At 30.7% G+C, this 20,394-nt stretch overlaps 1 protein-coding gene across 2 annotated transcripts in view; it reads left to right on the top strand.

Annotated features, from left to right (window-relative positions):
- LOC107457543 (nuclear receptor subfamily 2 group F member 1-A) overlaps positions 1–20,394 on the top strand; it is a 107,535-nt gene that overhangs the window by 2,625 nt on the left and 84,516 nt on the right. For both annotated transcript variants that reach the window (XM_043043505.3, XM_016075715.5), the window contains exon 2: positions 10,388–10,921. In XM_043043505.3, coding sequence (XP_042899439.1) covers positions 10,388–10,921 — 534 coding nt within the window. The remainder of the gene's footprint in view (positions 1–10,387; positions 10,922–20,394) is intronic.

Below are 20,394 nucleotides of genomic sequence, written 5' to 3'. Positions count from 1 at the left end.
CACCGTTGTATAGTGTGAATTTTTTTTTGCTTACATTGTCTTTTAAGTAACAAGAGTTCAATGAAAGTTTACTGACAGTTAATTAAAATTTTTTAAAGTCATGCATTACCACTTGAAAAAAAAAAAATGCAAAAAACATTGGTTTGGTAACAACCGTTGTGCGATAAAAACTTTTAATTCTTAATTATTCAATTAGTGAAATATTTAAATGGTTTTTCTAGTTTGATTTTACCAAAATATTCAACTAAATTTATTATTAGTAAATTTATTATCAATAATTGATATTAATCTCGATGTATGTTATCTAGTTATTAAGAAAATAATGTTAATAAGAAAAATTCAATTCTTGATTTAAATTTTACGTGTTTCAGTTTTTTCCGAATGCCGAAAGAAATATCTCCAAACAAGTTATAGTGAAAAATATTTAAATTTGTCAACTGTTGTTGATTCCGTTATTATTTTTAGTTTCATTTGTAAAGATGATATTTTAATTTGTATTATTAATTTAATCAACTTAGCTTGAAAGTTTCAACTTGTGCTTTGTCTGCTTGGGAAACAAGTTTTTATAGTATAGCTAGCTTAAAATTTTTTAATAGTGAGTAGATACTGATAATCTAGTTACCGAGTAGTTGTTTAACAAATATGATTAATGATTAAATTATGGATATATTTCAAAATAAAATTAAAACAGTTAAAATCAAATGGCTGTTATAGTTTTCAACTTTGTATTCTCAAAAACAAATGTAATTCGATTTAAAAATAGACTTTTGAGTTAAAATATTTAATTTAATTTTGGTATTAATTGAATTACAAATTTTATATATGTAAATATCCAGTGCTTCTAATTATTCTAAATATTTACATTATCAGAACTATTGAAGTTGACGCTTGTTACGGATATCATCATTTCAAAGTTTTAGTTTTTTTTCCTTCCCTTTTTATTTAATTTATTTAATTCTTTTTTACTTAAATCTTTTGTGTTTTGAACTTTTCCTTTAGCATTTTTTTTGTTGTTGTTCATTTTGCATGTCATTAAAAAAGTAGTTATTCTTACTTAGATGCTTTGCTACTAGTCCTCGTTACTTAGTTTTTATTAAATTTCCGCAAAATATACCTGCATTGCAGCGTAGGTGTATGTCCGAAATAATTGTTAACCATGCCATATTTTTAGTATTTTATAATAAAATTAATTTTTGAAACCAATTTCATTCATAGTAGAGATAAATATATGCGTTAATGAAGTTTCCTTTTATAAAATACCCACAATTTTGAAGTAGGTTGTCATAAGAAAATTTATTCCCAAAAATAATTTCTAGCATTAATATGACCTCGATTCTATAAAAATAATAAAAAATAATTCAATAAAAATAATTGAAAAAAAATATTTAGCAATAAAACTCAGCCACCATCCTATTAGAAATAAATTCCTAAAAAGTTATTTTGCTCAAAAGTTAGAAAGCTTTTTAGATTTTGCGTTAAAAAAAATCCTTCTGTACTGGATTAGTGAGAACATGAGCAACTTTCTTTTTTCGGCCTTTCAAGTTTATGGGGGGCTCTTTAAGGGGTTTCGATTTTTATCTGCAGAGTTCTAGTCCCCACTACAGAAGATGTCATTATCTAGGGGTGGGAAGAGGGCTTATCAGTGGTCTTAGTGGCTTATGCTGATAAAAAGATGCAATTCTTCTTTGTTTTGAAATCGGAAACATTTAATGATATTTTTTTTTACTAGGCCATAAATACCACAAGGAATTTCAGCATTGCCATTTAAGCTTTAAGTTATACATGCAGAATAGACTTTATCATTTCTGGCTTTATCATTTTAATTATCAATATTATTTTGGTAAATTCTGATTGAGTCTTTTATTTATCAAAATATATATATATATATATATTTTTTCTTTTTTTCTTTTTTTTTACTTAAATCTTGTGACTTTTATTTTCTTGCCGAAGTTTCAGTCTTTTGTTTATATCCAAAATAATCTTTGTTTTTTTAAATTTTTCTTTTATTTGTATTTACTATAAGGTTGAAATGCTGACTTAATCGTTTCTTAGCATAGGTAATTTCTGCGTTGTTAGTGTGCAATAGCATTTAAAGAACATTAATAATTTATTTCTGAAAATTTTAAGAAGTCTCTTCTTTCTCAATTCTTTCATTGAAATGTTCCATTATGAACTTCAAATGATTCCGAAAATTATATAGTCAATCACAAATAAACAAAGTTTGCCACATAATTAATTAAATAAAGAATTTATCTATATTAATTATTAATTTCGTAACTTTATCTAACCTGTTTTTTAAACATAAAAGTTTTCAAAATTAATTTTTTGAAGGTAAAAAATTCACCTAAATTTAATTTTTTTGGATTAATTTTTAACGAAAATTAACTTTTGAATTTACGAAGTCTAGTCTGTATGGTTTAAAAAGTAATCTTCAAACTTAAGGGAACTACTGGAATTTATTTGTTAATTAATGTGTAATGTAATTCACCGTTTTTAAAACCGAAAAAACTTAGTTTTCTGCATTATTTGCAATAAAAATTATTACATTCTATTCATGTCTCTTAAAAAAAAAAATACTACCCTTTATATAAATTGATATCACTTATTAATTTCGAAAATACAAAATCATGCAAGTGCATAAAATCAAAGCCAACCCCCTATATTTGATTTGCTTTAAAGTTGTATGGTAATACATCATTTCTTGAGCAGTAAATATAATAGCCCTATATTATTTATGCTTGCTGTGATATGTTCTGTGGTAGATGGTTTTTACGCCCTTCCTCCAATTAAATATGAATGGCTGGGATAGCCTGGTTGGTAGGGCACTGGGTCCATGTTCAAGAGGTCTTGGGTTCGATCACCGCCGACTGAAGACTCCCCGTGTGGTAAATGGTGACTGATGCAAGTTAAATCTGTCGAGTCTTCCCTATTCCCATAACAAATCATACCTCTGGGGGCATTGATCCAGGAGTCCCCTTGTCTTCTGAATTCGTTCAAAATTACAAGACTACGGAACTGAACATTGGTAGTTGTGAACCCAAAATTGGGTCTGCTGTTTAACGACGGTTATAAAAACAAAATATTAAAAAAAAAATACGAATCAGTAAAATCCAATCTACTTTAAGATATTTGACGAAAAATGTAAAAAACATAATTTGGGGCAAATGAGTTTATTATAAATTTAGAATCCCTGTACTCTTAACTTTCTAAAAATACTTTGCTTTCGTTTGTACTCTAATTATTTACAAATGCAAAACAGTTTTTGTGTTAGGTAGTAACAGTGGATAGACTAGTGATTTTAAGTCTGTAAATGCGTTTATCCCAAAATCACGTTTTTTCACATTTTACGCCACCTTAAACATGATGTTGTTTTTAAAATAATACTCTACAATTTTTATGAGTGTTTATGATTATAACACACATGTTTTGAACTACAGACAAAGAGAAAAAAGTAGAATTTCACTTTTTAGGCATGTTTTAGCGCATTGACAAGTGCGAAAATTTTTAAAAATTTTTTCTTTTAACTACATTGATCCCTAACTCAGTAGTATATGCACTTGCTTTTAAGATAATATTTCAAATAATATTTGATAGCCTCATAAATAAAATCCTCAAAGGATTTTTTGTTTCGGGCGATATAAATTTTTTTACAGTGTTTAGCGTTTAAGAAAGAAATTTTTACCTAAAAATGGCCGTATAAAAAGAAAATAATAATAATGATAATTGTTATTGTTACTTTTATAAGTTTTTACACACAATAAAACGAATAAACTAATGTTTTAAAATTTTATATTAATATTTAGAAAAAAAGTTGTCGAAACTAGTCGGATACCTTATATAGCAAAATATAGCAAAATCTAAAACCATGTGAAGTAAATTTACTCGAAAATTAGATAAATAAATAAAAATTCTATTTTAGTAAATGCATGTAGATTTAAAATGGCAAAGAATTGCGATATTTATCATCATCAGGAACTATATTTGAAATATTTAGAAATTTAAAATGATATCAATAATCAGGTAAATAAATTAAAAAATTATATGTTATTATAATTATATACAATCGTGATCCGTAGGCTGTACTGAGACTCACTGGCTAGTGTGATATTTATCATGATCAAGAACTAAACAATATATGAATTATTTAGAAATTTAAAAATGATGTCAATAATAATCAGGCGAATAAATTTAAAAATTATATGATATTATAATTATATACTATCGTGATCCGTAGGCTGTACTGAGACTTACTGGCTAAAATGAAATCGTCCAGAAATTAAATGATAACAAATAAATAAATAAAATATAATTATACCAACTACTTTAGCGGTATCTGTCACTGTTAACCTTTCATTTGAAACGTTAGCCGCCATGCGTGATAAGCCTAAAAACGAATTGACCCGTGGCCTTAAATACTAATATCCTTTTCACGGCTTTAGTAAATTCTTCATCTCACGAAAGGGGTATCTTTGTTCTCTAATCCCTTCGATGTTCTTTAAAATAAATATCTCGTTTTCACGAGGTCGTAGTGTCATTTGACTTTTGCAGTGTCTAACATATAATTTGGAGTAATGCAATAATTTACACGCATCTTCCTTGTAATGGTTTAGCTAACAGGAAAGAGCGTTTGGCTTTTTGTATAAATATTTTTTCACTCCTAATTGATTGGAATTAAACATAGCAATTTATGTGAGATAGGTTAACACAATTCACGACTTCTTCTTTTCTACCATTCCAAAGAAATAATCGTTTTAGCATTAAATTAACTCACTTATATGAGAATTATTCCATGATTTTACATTTTTTTATTATTATCAAAAAGATCGTTTGCACTCTTTTTATTCCTTAAATGATCCCAAATTAAGCCTAGAAATAGCAATTGATGTACGATTAAATTGCATAATTCCCGACTACTTTTTTTTCCCCTCTATATTCTAAATCATCATTTTAACATAATTTAATTCACACTTATGATAATTATTTCATGATATAACGTATATTTATCGCGAAGAAAATCGTTTGGATTTATTTATTTATTTCCTAATAGATTGGAATTAAACATAATACTAACAAGTGATATAAGATTTCACGGCACAATTCAGGACTTATTTTTTCTTCATTCCGAAGTATCGTTTTTAAAGAATTTATTTCGCTCATATGATAATTATTCCATGATATTATTAATTAATCATTTTTATTTTAAATACCATTTTAATTTACCATTATTCAATTGGCAGTAAGCTGAGAGTTCGAATTTTTTTTAATAAAAATGAATTTCTAGTTTTTCGGAAAATGTCGTCTGCTACCACAAAATATCTCAACATAATTATAAGGTATTGGGGCTGTCAGTGCAGTCAAGTGTAGGGGGCTCAATATAATTGTCAAGTGCAATGCAAGGCCTAATTTAGAGAAAGGGAATAAGAGCACATGCATAAAGTCCCAAAATAACTTTTTAGTTTTTGAAATTTTTAATAAGTAATAATTTAATACCAGTTACCTTGCAAGTCGTTGAAATATCTCAACTTTGTATTTTATTTTATTTTATAACTGTCATTGAGCAGCTGACCCAATTTTCGGTTTCACGACTACTAATGTTCAACTCCGTAGCCATGGAATTTTGAACCCGATCCAGAAGACAAGAGAACTTCTGGATCAAGTATTGGAAGAAATTGGGCACATGCTGATGTGAAATAGCCTCAGTGGTAGATGGATAATGGTTTAGAGTCCCTTTGCCGTAAGGCTGACCGATGGGTGGTTTCCATGGTCGTCTCTCCTTATAACGCAAATACGGGTTAGTTCCGTCAAAAAGTCCTCAACGAAGACAAATGCTTGATCCAGGAGTTCTGGATTGGATTCAAAATTACAAGGCGATGTATTTGAAACATTAGTAGTCGTAAACCCGAAAATTGGGTCGGCTGTTCAACGACGGTTATAAAATAAAATAAAATATCAAAAGATACCCCAAGATTGAAACGAGTTAGCATGTCTAATATATTAATGAAATTATTGAATTAATAAAAATTCATTTATTTTGTTTAATTTGAATTTTAAATTGATAATATTAAACCGAACCGAAGCCACATAGCTGTTTGCATAAATTTTAAAACTCTGCTTTAAGTTCTTTTTACTGGAATATTACTGATACTTTCTAAACTAAACAATATAATTAATAATTTATGGCTTATTTATTTGAATGCATTTTAAGACAGGAATTTCAATATCTGAATAATTGAAAACAGAGTGCCTAGCCAGATTTTTCAACGAAAAATGAGTACTTTTTGAGCACTTAAAAAATATTTTTTGCACTTTCCAAAAAAAAAAAAAATCATAATAAGGGTCTGTGCAGTAATAAAAATAATTTTTTTCTATAGTTTAAAGTTCTTAATTTGTAAACATAAAATCAACAAAATTGAAAAACATTATCACAAACTTTTCATAGATAAAATAACTAGTTTCTGATAAATATTGCAGGGAAAATTGTGAAAATAATGTATTTTTTTTACAATTTAGAACGACAATCCATACGGCAAAGAAAAAATCTCTTTTTAAAAGATAGAAAATTAAGTATTTTTTACAAACACCGAATTGAAAAAGCACCTTTAAGCACTTTTTTAAAATGCTACGCATCTTGGAAAAAGAGACATAATTATTTATTATTTCGAAGACATGCAAATATCTACATAACGCTCAAAATGTAGGTTCGAAATTTCTAAAATATTCTTGATACTGTGTAAACTAAACTGTATCATTAATAGTTGGTGTAGCGTATAAAAATTGAATAAGTCATGCATTTCAATAGCAAACTGGATATAGTAATTAAAAATTCCTCTCATATTGTGATATCGATATCGACTTCGTTTCACATATAGTCTTGTAAGGAAATATTTTCCATATATAAATAAACTGTCATTTATCTGTTAAATTTCTATCAGCTCATAAAAAAAAATAAATGCAAGCAGTGTCAGCTGTAAGCATACTTCGTGTTTATCTTGATAAACGCACTTTGAACTCGGTGATAACTTTTTTTTCTTCTTCTTCTTCTCTTTGCTGACATAATGTTTTAATTTTCTTGTGCAAGATTGGAAGAAGGTATTAGTAGCGGAAATTTGCCTCTACATTAACTGATAAAACTGAAAGAGCTCTTCGATAATTTTTACGAAGAGAACTTGATCTTGCGATTGCGATCTCTGATAATTCAGCCACCAAACTGTCAAAAAAGTATTAAGTTACGTTTACAAAAGTATAACATGGCTGCTAACTTAATAGATTATGTCGGTTGCGTTATTTAAAGCAACCGGCTATTTTATAACCGTATTTGTAACCGTCGTTGAACAGCCGACCCAATTTTTTGGGTTTACGACAACCAATGTTCAACTCCGTAGCCTTGTAGTTTTGAAACCAATCCAGAAGACTAGAGAACTCCTGGATCAAATAGTGGGAGAAATTCGCTTTCGTGAAGGACTTTTTGATGGAACTAACCCCCATTTGCCTTACATGGGGAGGAAAACCACGAAAACTTTCCACTGTTAGCCTGACGGCAAGGGGACTCTAAACCCACAATCCGTCAACCACTGAGGATATTTTCACGTCAGCACTGTGGTCGGTGCGAGCCGGGTGCGGAGTTTTTTTTTGACCAGCTAACGCTGGGATTCGAAACCGGTTCACGTAATTGGAAGACGAACGCTCTATCCCCTGAACTACCACGGCTTAATAATGCATTTTAGTGAATAATACGCACATTTTATAATTACAGTATTATAAAGTAATTTATAATTACAGCACAGTACTGAGTGCCAATTATCGGATTTAATGTGGACCACGACTAACCGAAAAACTCGGTTAAAGCGAAAAGTATAAAAAGGAAAGAAAAAGAGTCGGTATAAATGTAATATATTTAACAAATACAAAATTTATACGAGTACACGACGTAAATTCATATTATAATTAAAAAGCTTACATAAAGAAGTTCTTAATCTTTTTTTGTTCTGCATTATTTGGCGCTTTTCTACACCAATGTTTCGCCATTTTTTTAGTGATAACAGGAATGCTGATGTCGCCTCTCCTTATTGTTTAATATATTCAATAGCACTTTCGGTATTTTTTACTCCATCAGTATGAGAGATTTTTTATGTTGATTTTCATCCTCACTGTCTTCATCATCTTCACTAGGTTTATTTTCATCATTGACGATAATAACGATAATTTCATCGTTAATCTCGTGTTGTCCGTCAGCTTGCTTTCCTGACTGTTTAGAAGATAAAATTCAGGATAAAATTCAGGCGGTAATTTTACATGGTGCGTAGCGTTTTTAAAAAGTGCTTAAGGGTGCTTATTTTTGATCTTCGTTTTTTAAAAGGCCTTTTAAGGTGCTTTTTTCATAGTGTGTTTTTAAGAAGTCCTTTATTTTATTTTTCGAAAATGAGATTTTTTTTTTCATCATGTCGATTTTCGCTGCGTATTATGCAAAAGCTTGGTTTTCACATTGTTTGATGAATTACTTGCGAGTCCGCATGTGTGTCTGCTGAGCAGGGTTCGTTGAGATTTTTGCACTCTCATATGCAACTCTGCTGCATTTTGCAAGGTATTCTTAATTTCAGGCTTCCTTTTTCCACCCTCTGATATCGAACCGAAAAATCTCTTAATCTTTTTATGGTGGAATTAAGAAAATAAATAATGAAGAAAATAAATAATCAGAAACTAGTTATTTTATCATGATCATGTAAAATTTAAAAAATTATTTTGCATTTTGTTAATGTATATGGTGCTTAAAAATATTTTTTGAGTACTTAAAAAGTACTTAAAAGGTGCTTATTTTTTGTTGAACGATTTGGCTACGCACCCTGTTTTAAAAATAAAAAATAAGCTAAAGCAGAAAAACGAAAATCCTTGAACTATTTGACAGCTCGGTTAAAGCGAAAACTGTGATAATCGGGACTCAACTGTATTGTGAGATAACAGTTATTCGTGACTGTTAGGTTGAGTTTTGTCCCTCTTTAGCAAGCGCTTTTTATGTTAATTACCTACTAGTGCCAATTTGCTCAGATTTACTAGAATATTTAGAGTGGTGTTAATTATTTTAATTTAACATTTTATTGGAGATGTAATAAATTTACTTTGCAATGATTTTTTTCGCCAGTACATACAAACAACTTAAACATACATATAAAACCTAATAATTGTGCTGCGAACTTTTTAAATGTAGGCAATATGAAAAAAATTAATTTTACCTTAAATTTATATTTGTCTACCTTTTTATGTATTCTGGGAAGGCAGGGACTTACGGGGCAGTTGCCCCATCCCCCCAAATCGAATAGAAAGTTTATTTTAAGTTTCCTTCTTAAATGATTTTTTTTTTTTTAAACAAAATATGAGTACAGTGTAAAATCCGTCAGTTTTATGTTAACTTCTTCGTAAATTCTAGGGCGGAATTCAGCAAAATTTTCGTAATTACGGTGGACAAATTTGGCTGATCAAAAACCTGTATTTTTACATGCCACAGAATGCGATATGTTTACAAAAATATGGGCTTCTAATTGAGCCATCGTAATTGCGAAAATGTGGCTGAATTCCGCCCTAATGTCAACAAGGATATGGATTTTTCTCAGATAGATGACAAATTTAATAATCAGAAAACTGCATTTGGCATGATGGACATAGAATTGACAGAAAATCATTAAAATGGACAGAGCGATATTTCGTCTGACTAATGGAGGGGGGGGGGGCACTGTATAGCTATATTTGTTTCTGGTGAATTTTTTTGTTATCTATAATGAGGTGAAAAATTTAAATACCTCTCTAAAGTTCGGTTCGTTATTACTGAAGTAGTGAAGGAAAGAAGTTTTTTGCCCCTGGCCCCAATTAGCCAAAGTCGGGCCCTGGCTGTGTATAAATGTATAAAACGGCGTTGACAGCTCTTTCGTCAAGGAGAACAAAACGTTGTAATTTAAGTTTTACACATGAGGCAATTTTAAACTATACATACCATGTTGCCTTACAGAATTATCAGGAACAAGCAAATAATTAATACATTCTAAAAGTTAGGAAAGTTTTTTTTTTTTTTAAAAATTGCCAATTTGGCGAGATTTTTTTCACCTAGCTGATAATTATCAAAGATTATGATTATTTATATACATTTTCTGAAAAAAAAATATTTCTTCATTTTTGATAAAGATTCTAAAACTGACGTTAATCAGGCTCTTTGTCTAGGCTTCATAGACTCTTTGTTTCGATGTAAATATTATATATTCAAGTATAGTATTTATTGAAAGATTGTTGCAATAACAATAGCTTTTTTAATCTACGTGTCTTATTAAGTTATTCTGATTAACACATGTTTTTTTTTATACTTAATGTGGCTCTACATGTTGTCTTTTTTGTCTTTTCGCAGCGGTGCAGAGGGGGCGGGTCCCCCCTAGCCAGCATGCCCTTCCTGGACAGATGACCTTGACCAACGGTGATGCACTCAATGGTACACCTAATTCTTATCTATCAAGTTTCATCTCATTCCTGTTACGGGCAGAGCCTTACCCATCCTCAAGATACGCCCAGTGTCTACAGCCCAACAACATAATGGGCATTGACAACATATGTGAACTTGCAGCTAGGCTGCTCTTCAGTGCCGTGGAATGGGCTAGGAACATTCCTTATTTTCCTGACCTTCAAGTGACCGACCAGGTGGCGCTGCTGAGGTTGGTCTGGAGTGAACTTTTTGTATTAAATGCCTCCCAATGTTCCATGCCCCTGCATGTAGCGCCCCTGCTTGCGGCTGCGGGGTTACATGCCTCCCCCATGGCCGCGGACCGTGTTGTGGCCTTCATGGACCACATTAGAATCTTTCAAGAACAAGTGGAAAAACTGAAAGCGCTGCATGTAGATGCAGCGGAATACAGCTGCCTCAAAGCCATTGTTCTCTTCACAACAGGTAGGCTCAACTCTCTTTTTTAAACAACACTGCCGTTCAATAAAAATACAACGTAAGCCGTTACGTTGTTTTTTTAATTGCTCGGAGGAATACATTTGAATCACAATGACTATTGTCTGTTCGGCGAGAATTAATAGTGTAAATAAGCATATATCCAAGGTGCGTAGCATATTTAAAGGTGCTTATTTTCGATTTTCATTTTTTAAAAGCCCTTATGGGTGTTTTTTTCATGGGGTGTTTTTAAAAAGTGCTTAATTTTCCCTTTCCGAAAATCAGATTTTTTTTCTTTACCGTGTCGATTTCGTTGCATTTATGCAAAAGCGTGGTTTTCCCTTTGTTCTTTTCAACGTTTTCACAATTCATTCAACCACAATCCATTTCGCCGTAGCGTCAGTCCGTAACATATGATAGCACCAGTCATATTACATATTTGATGTACTTGGGAGTTCGCGTGTGCGTCGACTGAGCTGGATTCGGTGCGATTCTTGCACTCTCATGTGCAATTCTGCTGCGTTTTGCAAGATATTCTCAATTTTAGACTTCATTTTCCACCCTCTGAAATCGAACCGAAAATCTCTCGATTTTTTTATGGTGGCTAATATAATTAAGAAAAAGAGTTCTTTGTCAGAAACTATTTATTTTATCATGATCATGTAAAGTCTTAGAAAATTATTTTGCATTTTGTTAATGTATATAGCGCTTAAAAATATTTTTGAGTGCTTAAAAAGTACTTTAAAGGTGATTGATTGTTGAAAGATTTGGTTACGCACCTTATATCTGTCGTTTCCTCGCTGAGTCGGCGGTTCTTTTCATACATGCCGTTGGTCAGATTTGCACCGCTTGTCATAATTTTGGCGCCAAGCAGCCAAAGGTTATGCCAACTGTTTGGTGGCTTCGTTTACTTAGGCTGCCAGTTATCGCTGAACAGAGTATAAAAAGTAATGCAAGTCGTCAATCTTGAAACATTGCCAACTTTTTAAAAATTCATATCTCTGTTTAGCATGAATAGTCTCCGTTGAAAAAAAATGATAAAATTCAGTTATAAAATGAATTTTGTTATAATATAAAAATTTGCTAAGATAAAATTCCTGGAGCTACATCAGAAAAATCAAACTTACATCAATGCAATTCATGCTATTTTCGCTTCCAAGATACTAAACTATAAAGGCCAAGCCATTGACATTGAAATTCGCGTGATTGTTGTTGAAAATTCCTAGGCTTTCTACAAAAACCTATCATTTGACGATGGAATATACTCAATGGTTGCTTAAAAAACGTTCTTTTACCATTGATATTTGTACTTTTAACTTCAAAAAACACCATAAAGACCAAATCTCATGCAATGAGATTGTTCAACCCACGCTCAAACACTCTGAAGACACTTTGAAAACCAAATCCTTTTTAAATCTTTCAATTTTTACTGAAGACACCATGAGCTAATGATGACTAATTCAAACCAATGTCTTACAAATTCTTCTAATCCACAAATTTACACATGAAAGTTTTTAAAGGTCAAATATATGAAATCTTGCAACTTTTACCTTAAGACCAAATCTCTTCTAATGCCAACTTTTGCATAAAGGTTAATTCTTTGCCAGCTGAAATTTGGTGTCCATAGTAAAACAATTAATTTAAAGAACTATTGCCTTTTGAATTTATATTACATTTAATTTTTATAATTATCATTTTCTTCCTCTGCTTACACGCGCTTCTAATTAGAGAATAAACCTGAACAGATTCTCTCCCCCTCGATTTCTTCGATTCAGTCGATGAATAATGGAGAAGTTAAGTCTATAAACATTTGATGAAGTAGTTGAAAAAAATTATCTCCCCAAAAAGTTAAAAAAAGAGTAAAAAAGAATTGATCCTGTTGATTATTATTCGTTCGTATTGTTTCTTGACATTGACGATGATAAATAAACGCCTTCTTAACTTTTTCCCTCTTCTTTCCAATTCTGTAAAGTGAAGGATTTTTATTAAATGGAGAAAAGGGGTGTGAAATAAATAAAAAAAACGAAAAAAAGTGATAAAATTCGAAAAAAAAAAAAAAAAGAATAAAATAAAGTCAGATATCACAAATTCCTGTTACCCCCTTCCGAAATAAAAATGTTCTTCACCAAAAAGTCATAAATATTCCCTCTTTAACATCTTCTCTTGGGGAGGGGGGGGGGAGAAGCAAGAAAAAGGAGTTAGGAATTTTGCATATGACGCATCACTTGATGACATCAAAAAGGGGGGTGGGGAGTGTCACTGGTGGGGCATCCACTTCGACATCAGTACCCCATCCATCCTGTTACAGATTAGGAACTACTCGTACGGGAAGATATCAGGATAAAAAAAAAAAAAATTGAAAGAATTTATGTAGATGCGTTCTAGAAGAATCTTAGAGAGGACTTTTAATAATGAATTTGGCTTCACTATTTCTTCTCTCGCTTGGCAGTTAAGGAGCAAGACATTTTCACAAGTGTCGGCTCGAGTTCTTCGTTTGGCAATAATTCGAATTTTAATAAACTTATTTCTTTGATGATGTTCTTTGTTCTTTTCGGCTTCTTGAAATCGATTGTTGTCGAACTCGACATCCGAATTTTAGGAATCGCTCGGTGATCCTTTTGTAAAACTGTCCAGGTCACTTTGATTTCAATTTTTTCATCATTCAATTTCGCGTAGCAATAATTTGAATTTTAATAGGTTTATTTTTTTTAATTATGTTTTTTGTTTTATGCTACTTGGAATATATTGTTCTAGAATGTGCCTTCTGATTTTCTATCGATCAACGAACTAATCACTTTGCTTTTAATATTTCCTACATTCTTTGCGAGTTGGTATAGATTATGTAAATCATGTTAAACTTACCTAAGAACAGCATAATTTGGTGAATGTCATATAGTTGTTGAATGCAATTTCTTTTTTTCTTTTTTTTATCGTTTTGGCAGTTACGGAGCAATACATCGCAAGTGTCGGCTCGAGATAATGTTCTTTGTTCAATGCAATTTGGAATTAATTATTGTTAGAGTACTGTAATTAGATTGCCACCACAATTCTTTCGTAAATTGTAATCATCATTTTTTACTAGCTCTTGTGATTAGTTATCGCTTGGCATTAATTTGAATTTTATTAAATTCGTTTTTATGACGATTTTTTTTCATGTTTTCCACAACTTGAAATCAATTGTTTCAGAATGTGTCAATCAATTTTTCATCGATCTTAGGTAATCAAAGTAGACTAGGTTGCTTCACTTAAATTTTTTGATTGCAAATTTGACTTATTTTTAAATTAAATAACATGTTCTTCCAAAAAGCCCTTCAATCACTATATTTAGTATTAAAATAAATTATTTTAAAATTTAACAAAATAAATTATGGTTCTACATTTAAAGCTCAGCAACTGATCATAAATTGCTATTTAAACTTAAAATTCGTTTGTTTTAAACTGTTCACTTAACACGCTCTTTTAATCTAAGATTTTCAATGATGAAATTAAAGGAAAAAAAAAAGTAATTGTAGCAGGCCCCGTGGCTGAGTTACAGCGACACGGAGACATTGTCGCAGAACGTTTCAGAGTTCTTGCAGAAAGATTTTACTTTTGAAAAGTAAAAAATTTTAGTTTTCTTTTCTACAGAAATTTGAATCGCGCATTTAGATAATCACTTTTTGGAGAGCTCAATTTACACCGATAGTATCGTCAATCGATATAATACTTTGATTGTATTTTCGGCAGTTATTGATATTGATTTTCACGTGGTTTTTAAATATCGCGATTAGTTTCAAACAATGTGGAAAATTCGAATCGTGCATTTAAGTATTTATTTTTTAAGGTAATAATTCTATCGATTTTTTGGCAGTTATTGTTATTGATTTCTCCATAGTTTATAAATCCGATATTTTTTATACGATATTACAACAACTCATTCTCCAAACGAAACACGCATTTGAGAAGTCCGATTCGCTCGATTTTGTCATCAATATTTTTTCGGCAATTACTTCTACGGATTTCATGATTTTTAATTATTTTTTTATTGTGATGATTATTTACAAAATGCGAAGTGTATATATATTAAAAGTATCTTGCCGATGGATATTAGTGCTAGAGAGCTTTGTCGCAGATAGCTCGAAAAAATTTTGCAACAGGGGTTAACAAGGAACTGAGCTTTCGTCTTTAAAACATAAATTGAACACCCCAGTTATAGTTTTCCATTCGAACATTTAAATTGAGATAATCCAAGCTTTCTGTAGACGCTTGAGGGCCCAATTCGTGTGGCCACTGTCCTCATAAATAAAACAATCCGACAAAGTCAATTAAATTCAAAGAGATGAAATGAATTCAAAATTTTTGAGGGAAACGCAGACTATCCCACGTTAGAAATTTCTCATTGCTTGCAAAAGCAGCGAGGCGTGTCTAATGTTGATAATGGTTAGGCCTAGGCTTGGAATATATATGGAGAAGAAAAAGAAAAAAAAAACCTGCCGACTTGACCCGGGTCGACGTAATGGTCTGTGACTGAAGAGAGTTGCTTCTTCAAAATGTTCCATTCTGGAATATCGAACTCTTCGCTGTGTCAGAAGTGCCAGTGACAGTTCACTGCGTACAACTCATTATGGGTGTTTAGCGTATTAAGGACACAGAAATAGAAATAAGAATTACTAATTCTTCTGCATGCCATGATTCAATTAGACCTCAGCTTTTGATACCTGTTCTTCTTTCACTTTTCTATTCTTCCTACGCTATCTACTTCTGGAGAAAGAGTTGTTCTTAATTGGGCTTTTCTTTGAGATGATAAAGTAATTAGTGTCTGAATACTCTAGGATAAATTGTATCGGCAGGCTGAGTTCGTTTCCTTTGGTGTATGTTTAGGTATTGCTCGGAATTGAATTTATTTAGTTATAAAATGACACTCATGGAGCAGAATTATTCTAGAACAAGACTTTTTTCTTTCTTTTTATAACTGTCATTAAACACCCGTCCTAATTTTGAGTTTACGTCGACCACTGTTCATTTCGTGGCTTTGTAATTTTGAATCCAATCCAGAAGACAAAGGAACTCCTGTATCAAGTAGTGCGAGAAATTTGACTTCGTGGAGGACATTTTGATGGAACTAACCCGCATTTGCGTTGGATGGAGATTGTTACCACGAAAACTTCCCACGGTTAGCCTGTCGGCCAGGGAGTTATTAGCCCCTGATCCGTCTACCGCTGAGGATATTTTATGTTGGAACTGTGAACCGGGTGCGGAATTCGCATCGACCAGCCATAGCTGGGATTCGAACCCGGCTCACTTCATTAGAAGGCAAACGCTCTATCCCCTGACCCATTGCGGCTCTGACACTTGGATAGTAAGGAACATTTCTCAGTCCATTTCTTTGCGGAAAAAAAATCTAAATACTTTTGTTTTTTCGACCGCTACAGTTACCCCCTTTAAGATGTTTTACGAAGCTCCGTAGACCCGGAAGCTTCGAAACCGGGTTACCTCATCGGAAGGAGAATGCTTTATCCCCTGAGCCACCACGGTTGGGAACAAGACTTTTGATAATAAGAAAAGTTTTGCGGGTATTGTCAAAAATCAAATAATACCTGGTTTTCAACTTTCTCTCTGGATATATATAGAGAGAAACGCACATTGACCATTCGATTTTTCTTTTGGCCCATGACCGCTATTTGCGATTTCCTAGTTATTGCTTCATATATATATATATATATATATATATATATATATATATATATATATATATATATATATATATATATATATATATATATATATATAATATCAAAATTAACGGGATTAAAATTCACTCTTTTCGCTTTTAATGTTTTTTTTTAATTACTAATTGTTTATTTTGTTTTTATGCCTTGTAGTTACAGAGATACATTTTTAAAAAATCTGATTTAAAAAAAAATAAGGGATTATTTCTTATATTATATTAATTCTTAATTTTGTTGTAAAGAAAATTTTATTTATTAAGAAGTTATTTAATGAATTTAAATAAAATAGTTGTAATAAGAATATAATTATACTGTTTGTATGGTTTTTTTTTCTCGTTATTACCATTGACAGATGAAAAAATCAAATGTCCGTTTTAAATTAAATCACAAACAAATGAATATTTTTTTCCATAGTTATTTTATAAGGGAGGGTATGCAAATTAGAAGAAAAAAAATTATCTCCTTTGTATGCAAAATTAAGCATCTGAGATTTTAAAACCAGCAAACTTATATAAATAGGATTGGTTTAATTCTTAGTTTTAATTGTAATTATTTATTTAAAAAATTGTAATTTATCTTTAATTTGCCGTTTTTTAAATCAATCAGTTTTATTACAGAATCGATATGAAATTTTGTATTTGCAGCCTGTTGTATTTGTACAAATATATTATTATATATAATACATAGCTGCCAACCAGGGTTGGCAAGGTTTAGGACAGAATGGATTAATCCACGGTTTAAACCGTCCTGTCCAAAACCCCTTTGTCCAAAACTGTCTTAAACTGTCCAAAACCCTTTTACTCAAATTATGTCACAATTTTATCTGAACTATATTTAAAAGGTAAAATAAACATAGAACTAATAACATATTGATAATTAAATATACTAGAGAATATTTGTTTTAAAAGTATAATGTTTTATTAATATTATTTGACTAAACAAAGTAAGATTAATCAGTAATCAAGTTCAATTGGTCCTCTCATTTAATAGTACATAACTGAAGTTTGGCCTTGCCATACATTTTAAAATATTAGGAACTAAGTACTTGGTTCGTCATAAACAGGTTTATTTATCTATAGTACTATTCAAGAATACTTTTATTTCATTCATGTTCAATTCTTTTAGCATAGTGGTGATACATCACCAGTGTCAGTAACTGAAACTGACTTTATGCCCTTCAAAACTGTTAATACATTTTTCAGTTATTTTGTATTTTCAATTTAAACTAATATATTTAAATTTAAGAACATTTTTTTTAAAAACAGATGTCTTTTTCATCATCCTGTGATGCTGAAATTATAACATTTTTTAAAAAAAATATTGTGAAAAATAAAAGGGTAATTTTTGAACAAATTTAGTATTTTTTTTTAAGAAAAATTATTATTTTTTTATATTGCCATATTTATCCTTATGCAAAAATATTATTTATCAGTATTAAAAGCATATTTATATTTAAAGGATTAGGTATTCACTTTTGTTGTTCAATGAATTGTGGAGCTTCAAAAATTATAAACCTTTTCCTATTATATTATATTATTTTCTTTGAATAAGTTATAGTAGATTGTATAAAAAATATCAAATATTTATTGATACATGTAATTATTAAGCGTACAATGGTTACACCTATAGAATTTTTACCTTTTACCAAACTTCAAGGTTTTGGCCACTTTAAGACAGTTTAGGACAGTTTTATCCAGTTTAGGACAGTTTTACCCAGTTTAGGACAGCAGTTTAAGACAGTAAAACCCACGTGTCCTGTCCAAAACCAATTTAGGACGTCCAAAACCCCAACCCTGCTGCCAACTCTACTGGATTTTCCAGTAGACTACTGGATTTCGTCAGTTTATCCTAGTCTACTGGTTTAATTAAAATTCTCCTGGCTTTTGTACTTTTCAGAACATTCCCTAAAATTGAGTAAGTTTTCTAAAGAAAACTCCTTATTGAAATAGAATTTTGCACAGATTATCGCTTGCTTTCTTGAATATTTAAATAAGCAATACTAATACACAAGGAAGCAAACCTCATTTATAGTAATAAGTTCAGAACTTTTTCTGTTCTAATATGTTTAGATTATTTTTATTCAAAACTCTCTTTTTAAATTAAATAAAAAAAATTCTTTTAACTATCTTTGATGAAATAAATGCCTATTAATATTCGGAATTATGAGTAAACATAATACATAACATTTCAAGTCTGTTTAATGTCTATCATAACTGGAAAATATTGCAGTTTTTCTATTTTGATGACTATAAAAATCCCTAAAGTTCCCTATGTGTAATATATTTGTACCCCTTTTCTTCCAAATCTTTAGTTTCATAATTTCGTATATTTAAAAATTATTTCCAACGGATCCCACATAATTCTGAAAAGAAAAAAAACTTAAAGCAAAGAAATTAACTGTACTCAGCTACTAACAGCAAATTCTTACGTTGCTCGTTGTAATACTTTCTTTCATGAAATTTCTTCTATAAATAGTATATCTGTTTGGCTTGTTTCAGAAAACGGGATTTTATTTTTTTAAAAAAAATGTTGATGTAATGTTCCGTGGAAAATTGATAACTGAATTGAAAGAACAACAGTAAATACCCATTTTTATGTTTGATGAAATTTAGAACTTTGTTTTTAAAGTCAGGGTAATGAGCTTTTATGGTATTAAAACACATCTTCGCTGGCACGCATCATTTGCTTGTGGAAAACAAGGGCATTTTTGTTCCATCTTTCTCTTAATCTGAAGTTCGTAAAAATATGCCCTCTTTGGCTAGAAATCAAGTATATTGTACATTTTTTTTAATGTTAGTATATGCTTGCTGTACTGAAAAATATCTATCACAGATAAAAGTTGTATTGCTGTTCTTTAAAGATTGCCCATTTCTATTGCTATGCGTCCATGATTAGCTATCTAAGATTTCAGAAAAATTCAATATTGGAAAATTATATCAATACTTTGACCATAATACGACGGAAATTTTGTGCGAACTTAAGAGGACGCCATACCATGGGAGAGACTTTTCGTCACAAATTCTCTTTCATCGTCAAAAGTAATTTAAAATTAATAGAGTTCAAACAAATCTAGAGTAAGCCATGAAGTTTCAAGCGCTAAAAAAAAAAAAAAAAAATTCAAAATATCAAAATATTGCTTAATTTTAAGTAAGTTATCTTATTGTTTTTTAAATTGAGTACCGTTATAAATCTAACCATTGTCCATCTCCTAAATACGCAATTTGAACCCTTCCCATTTTCTGAAATGCGCATTTCAGCTATGATTATTGTCTTAAATCCGGAATTTGAGCTATGATCATTTTATTGAATACGCATTTTGAGCTATGATCATTGTCTTATACTACATTTGAGCTATGATCATTTTATTGAATACTCATTTTGAGCTTTTAATCATTGTCTTAAGTGCGAAATTCGAGCTATAATCATCTGAAATACGTATTTTGAGCTATAATCATTTTTTGAAATACACATTTTGAGCTATGATCTTTTTCTTAAATACGGAAATAGAACCATGATAATTTTCTTACATACGCAATTTGAGCTATGATCATTGTCTTAAATACGCATTTTGAGTTGCGTCTATTGTCTGAAGTACGCATTTTGAGCAATGTCCAGAAGAGAAGACCTATCGACGATATAATTATAATTTGTAAATGTTTTCTACTAACCGATAAACTTCCTACTATTAATATTTATATGTTTTTAATTAACTCTTTTATTTTCCTATAAACTCAGTATTACGCAATTATACACACATACATATATTATCTTTTT

This window comes from Parasteatoda tepidariorum, chromosome 7 (genome assembly GCF_982258835.1).
Source record: "Parasteatoda tepidariorum strain Cologne lab strain chromosome 7, Ptep-v5.0, whole genome shotgun sequence".
In the NCBI taxonomy this organism is placed as follows: Eukaryota; Metazoa; Arthropoda; class Arachnida; order Araneae; family Theridiidae; genus Parasteatoda; species Parasteatoda tepidariorum.
The sequence above is the reverse complement of the archived record's forward strand: the minus strand, read 5'-3'. Positions and strand labels throughout refer to the sequence as shown.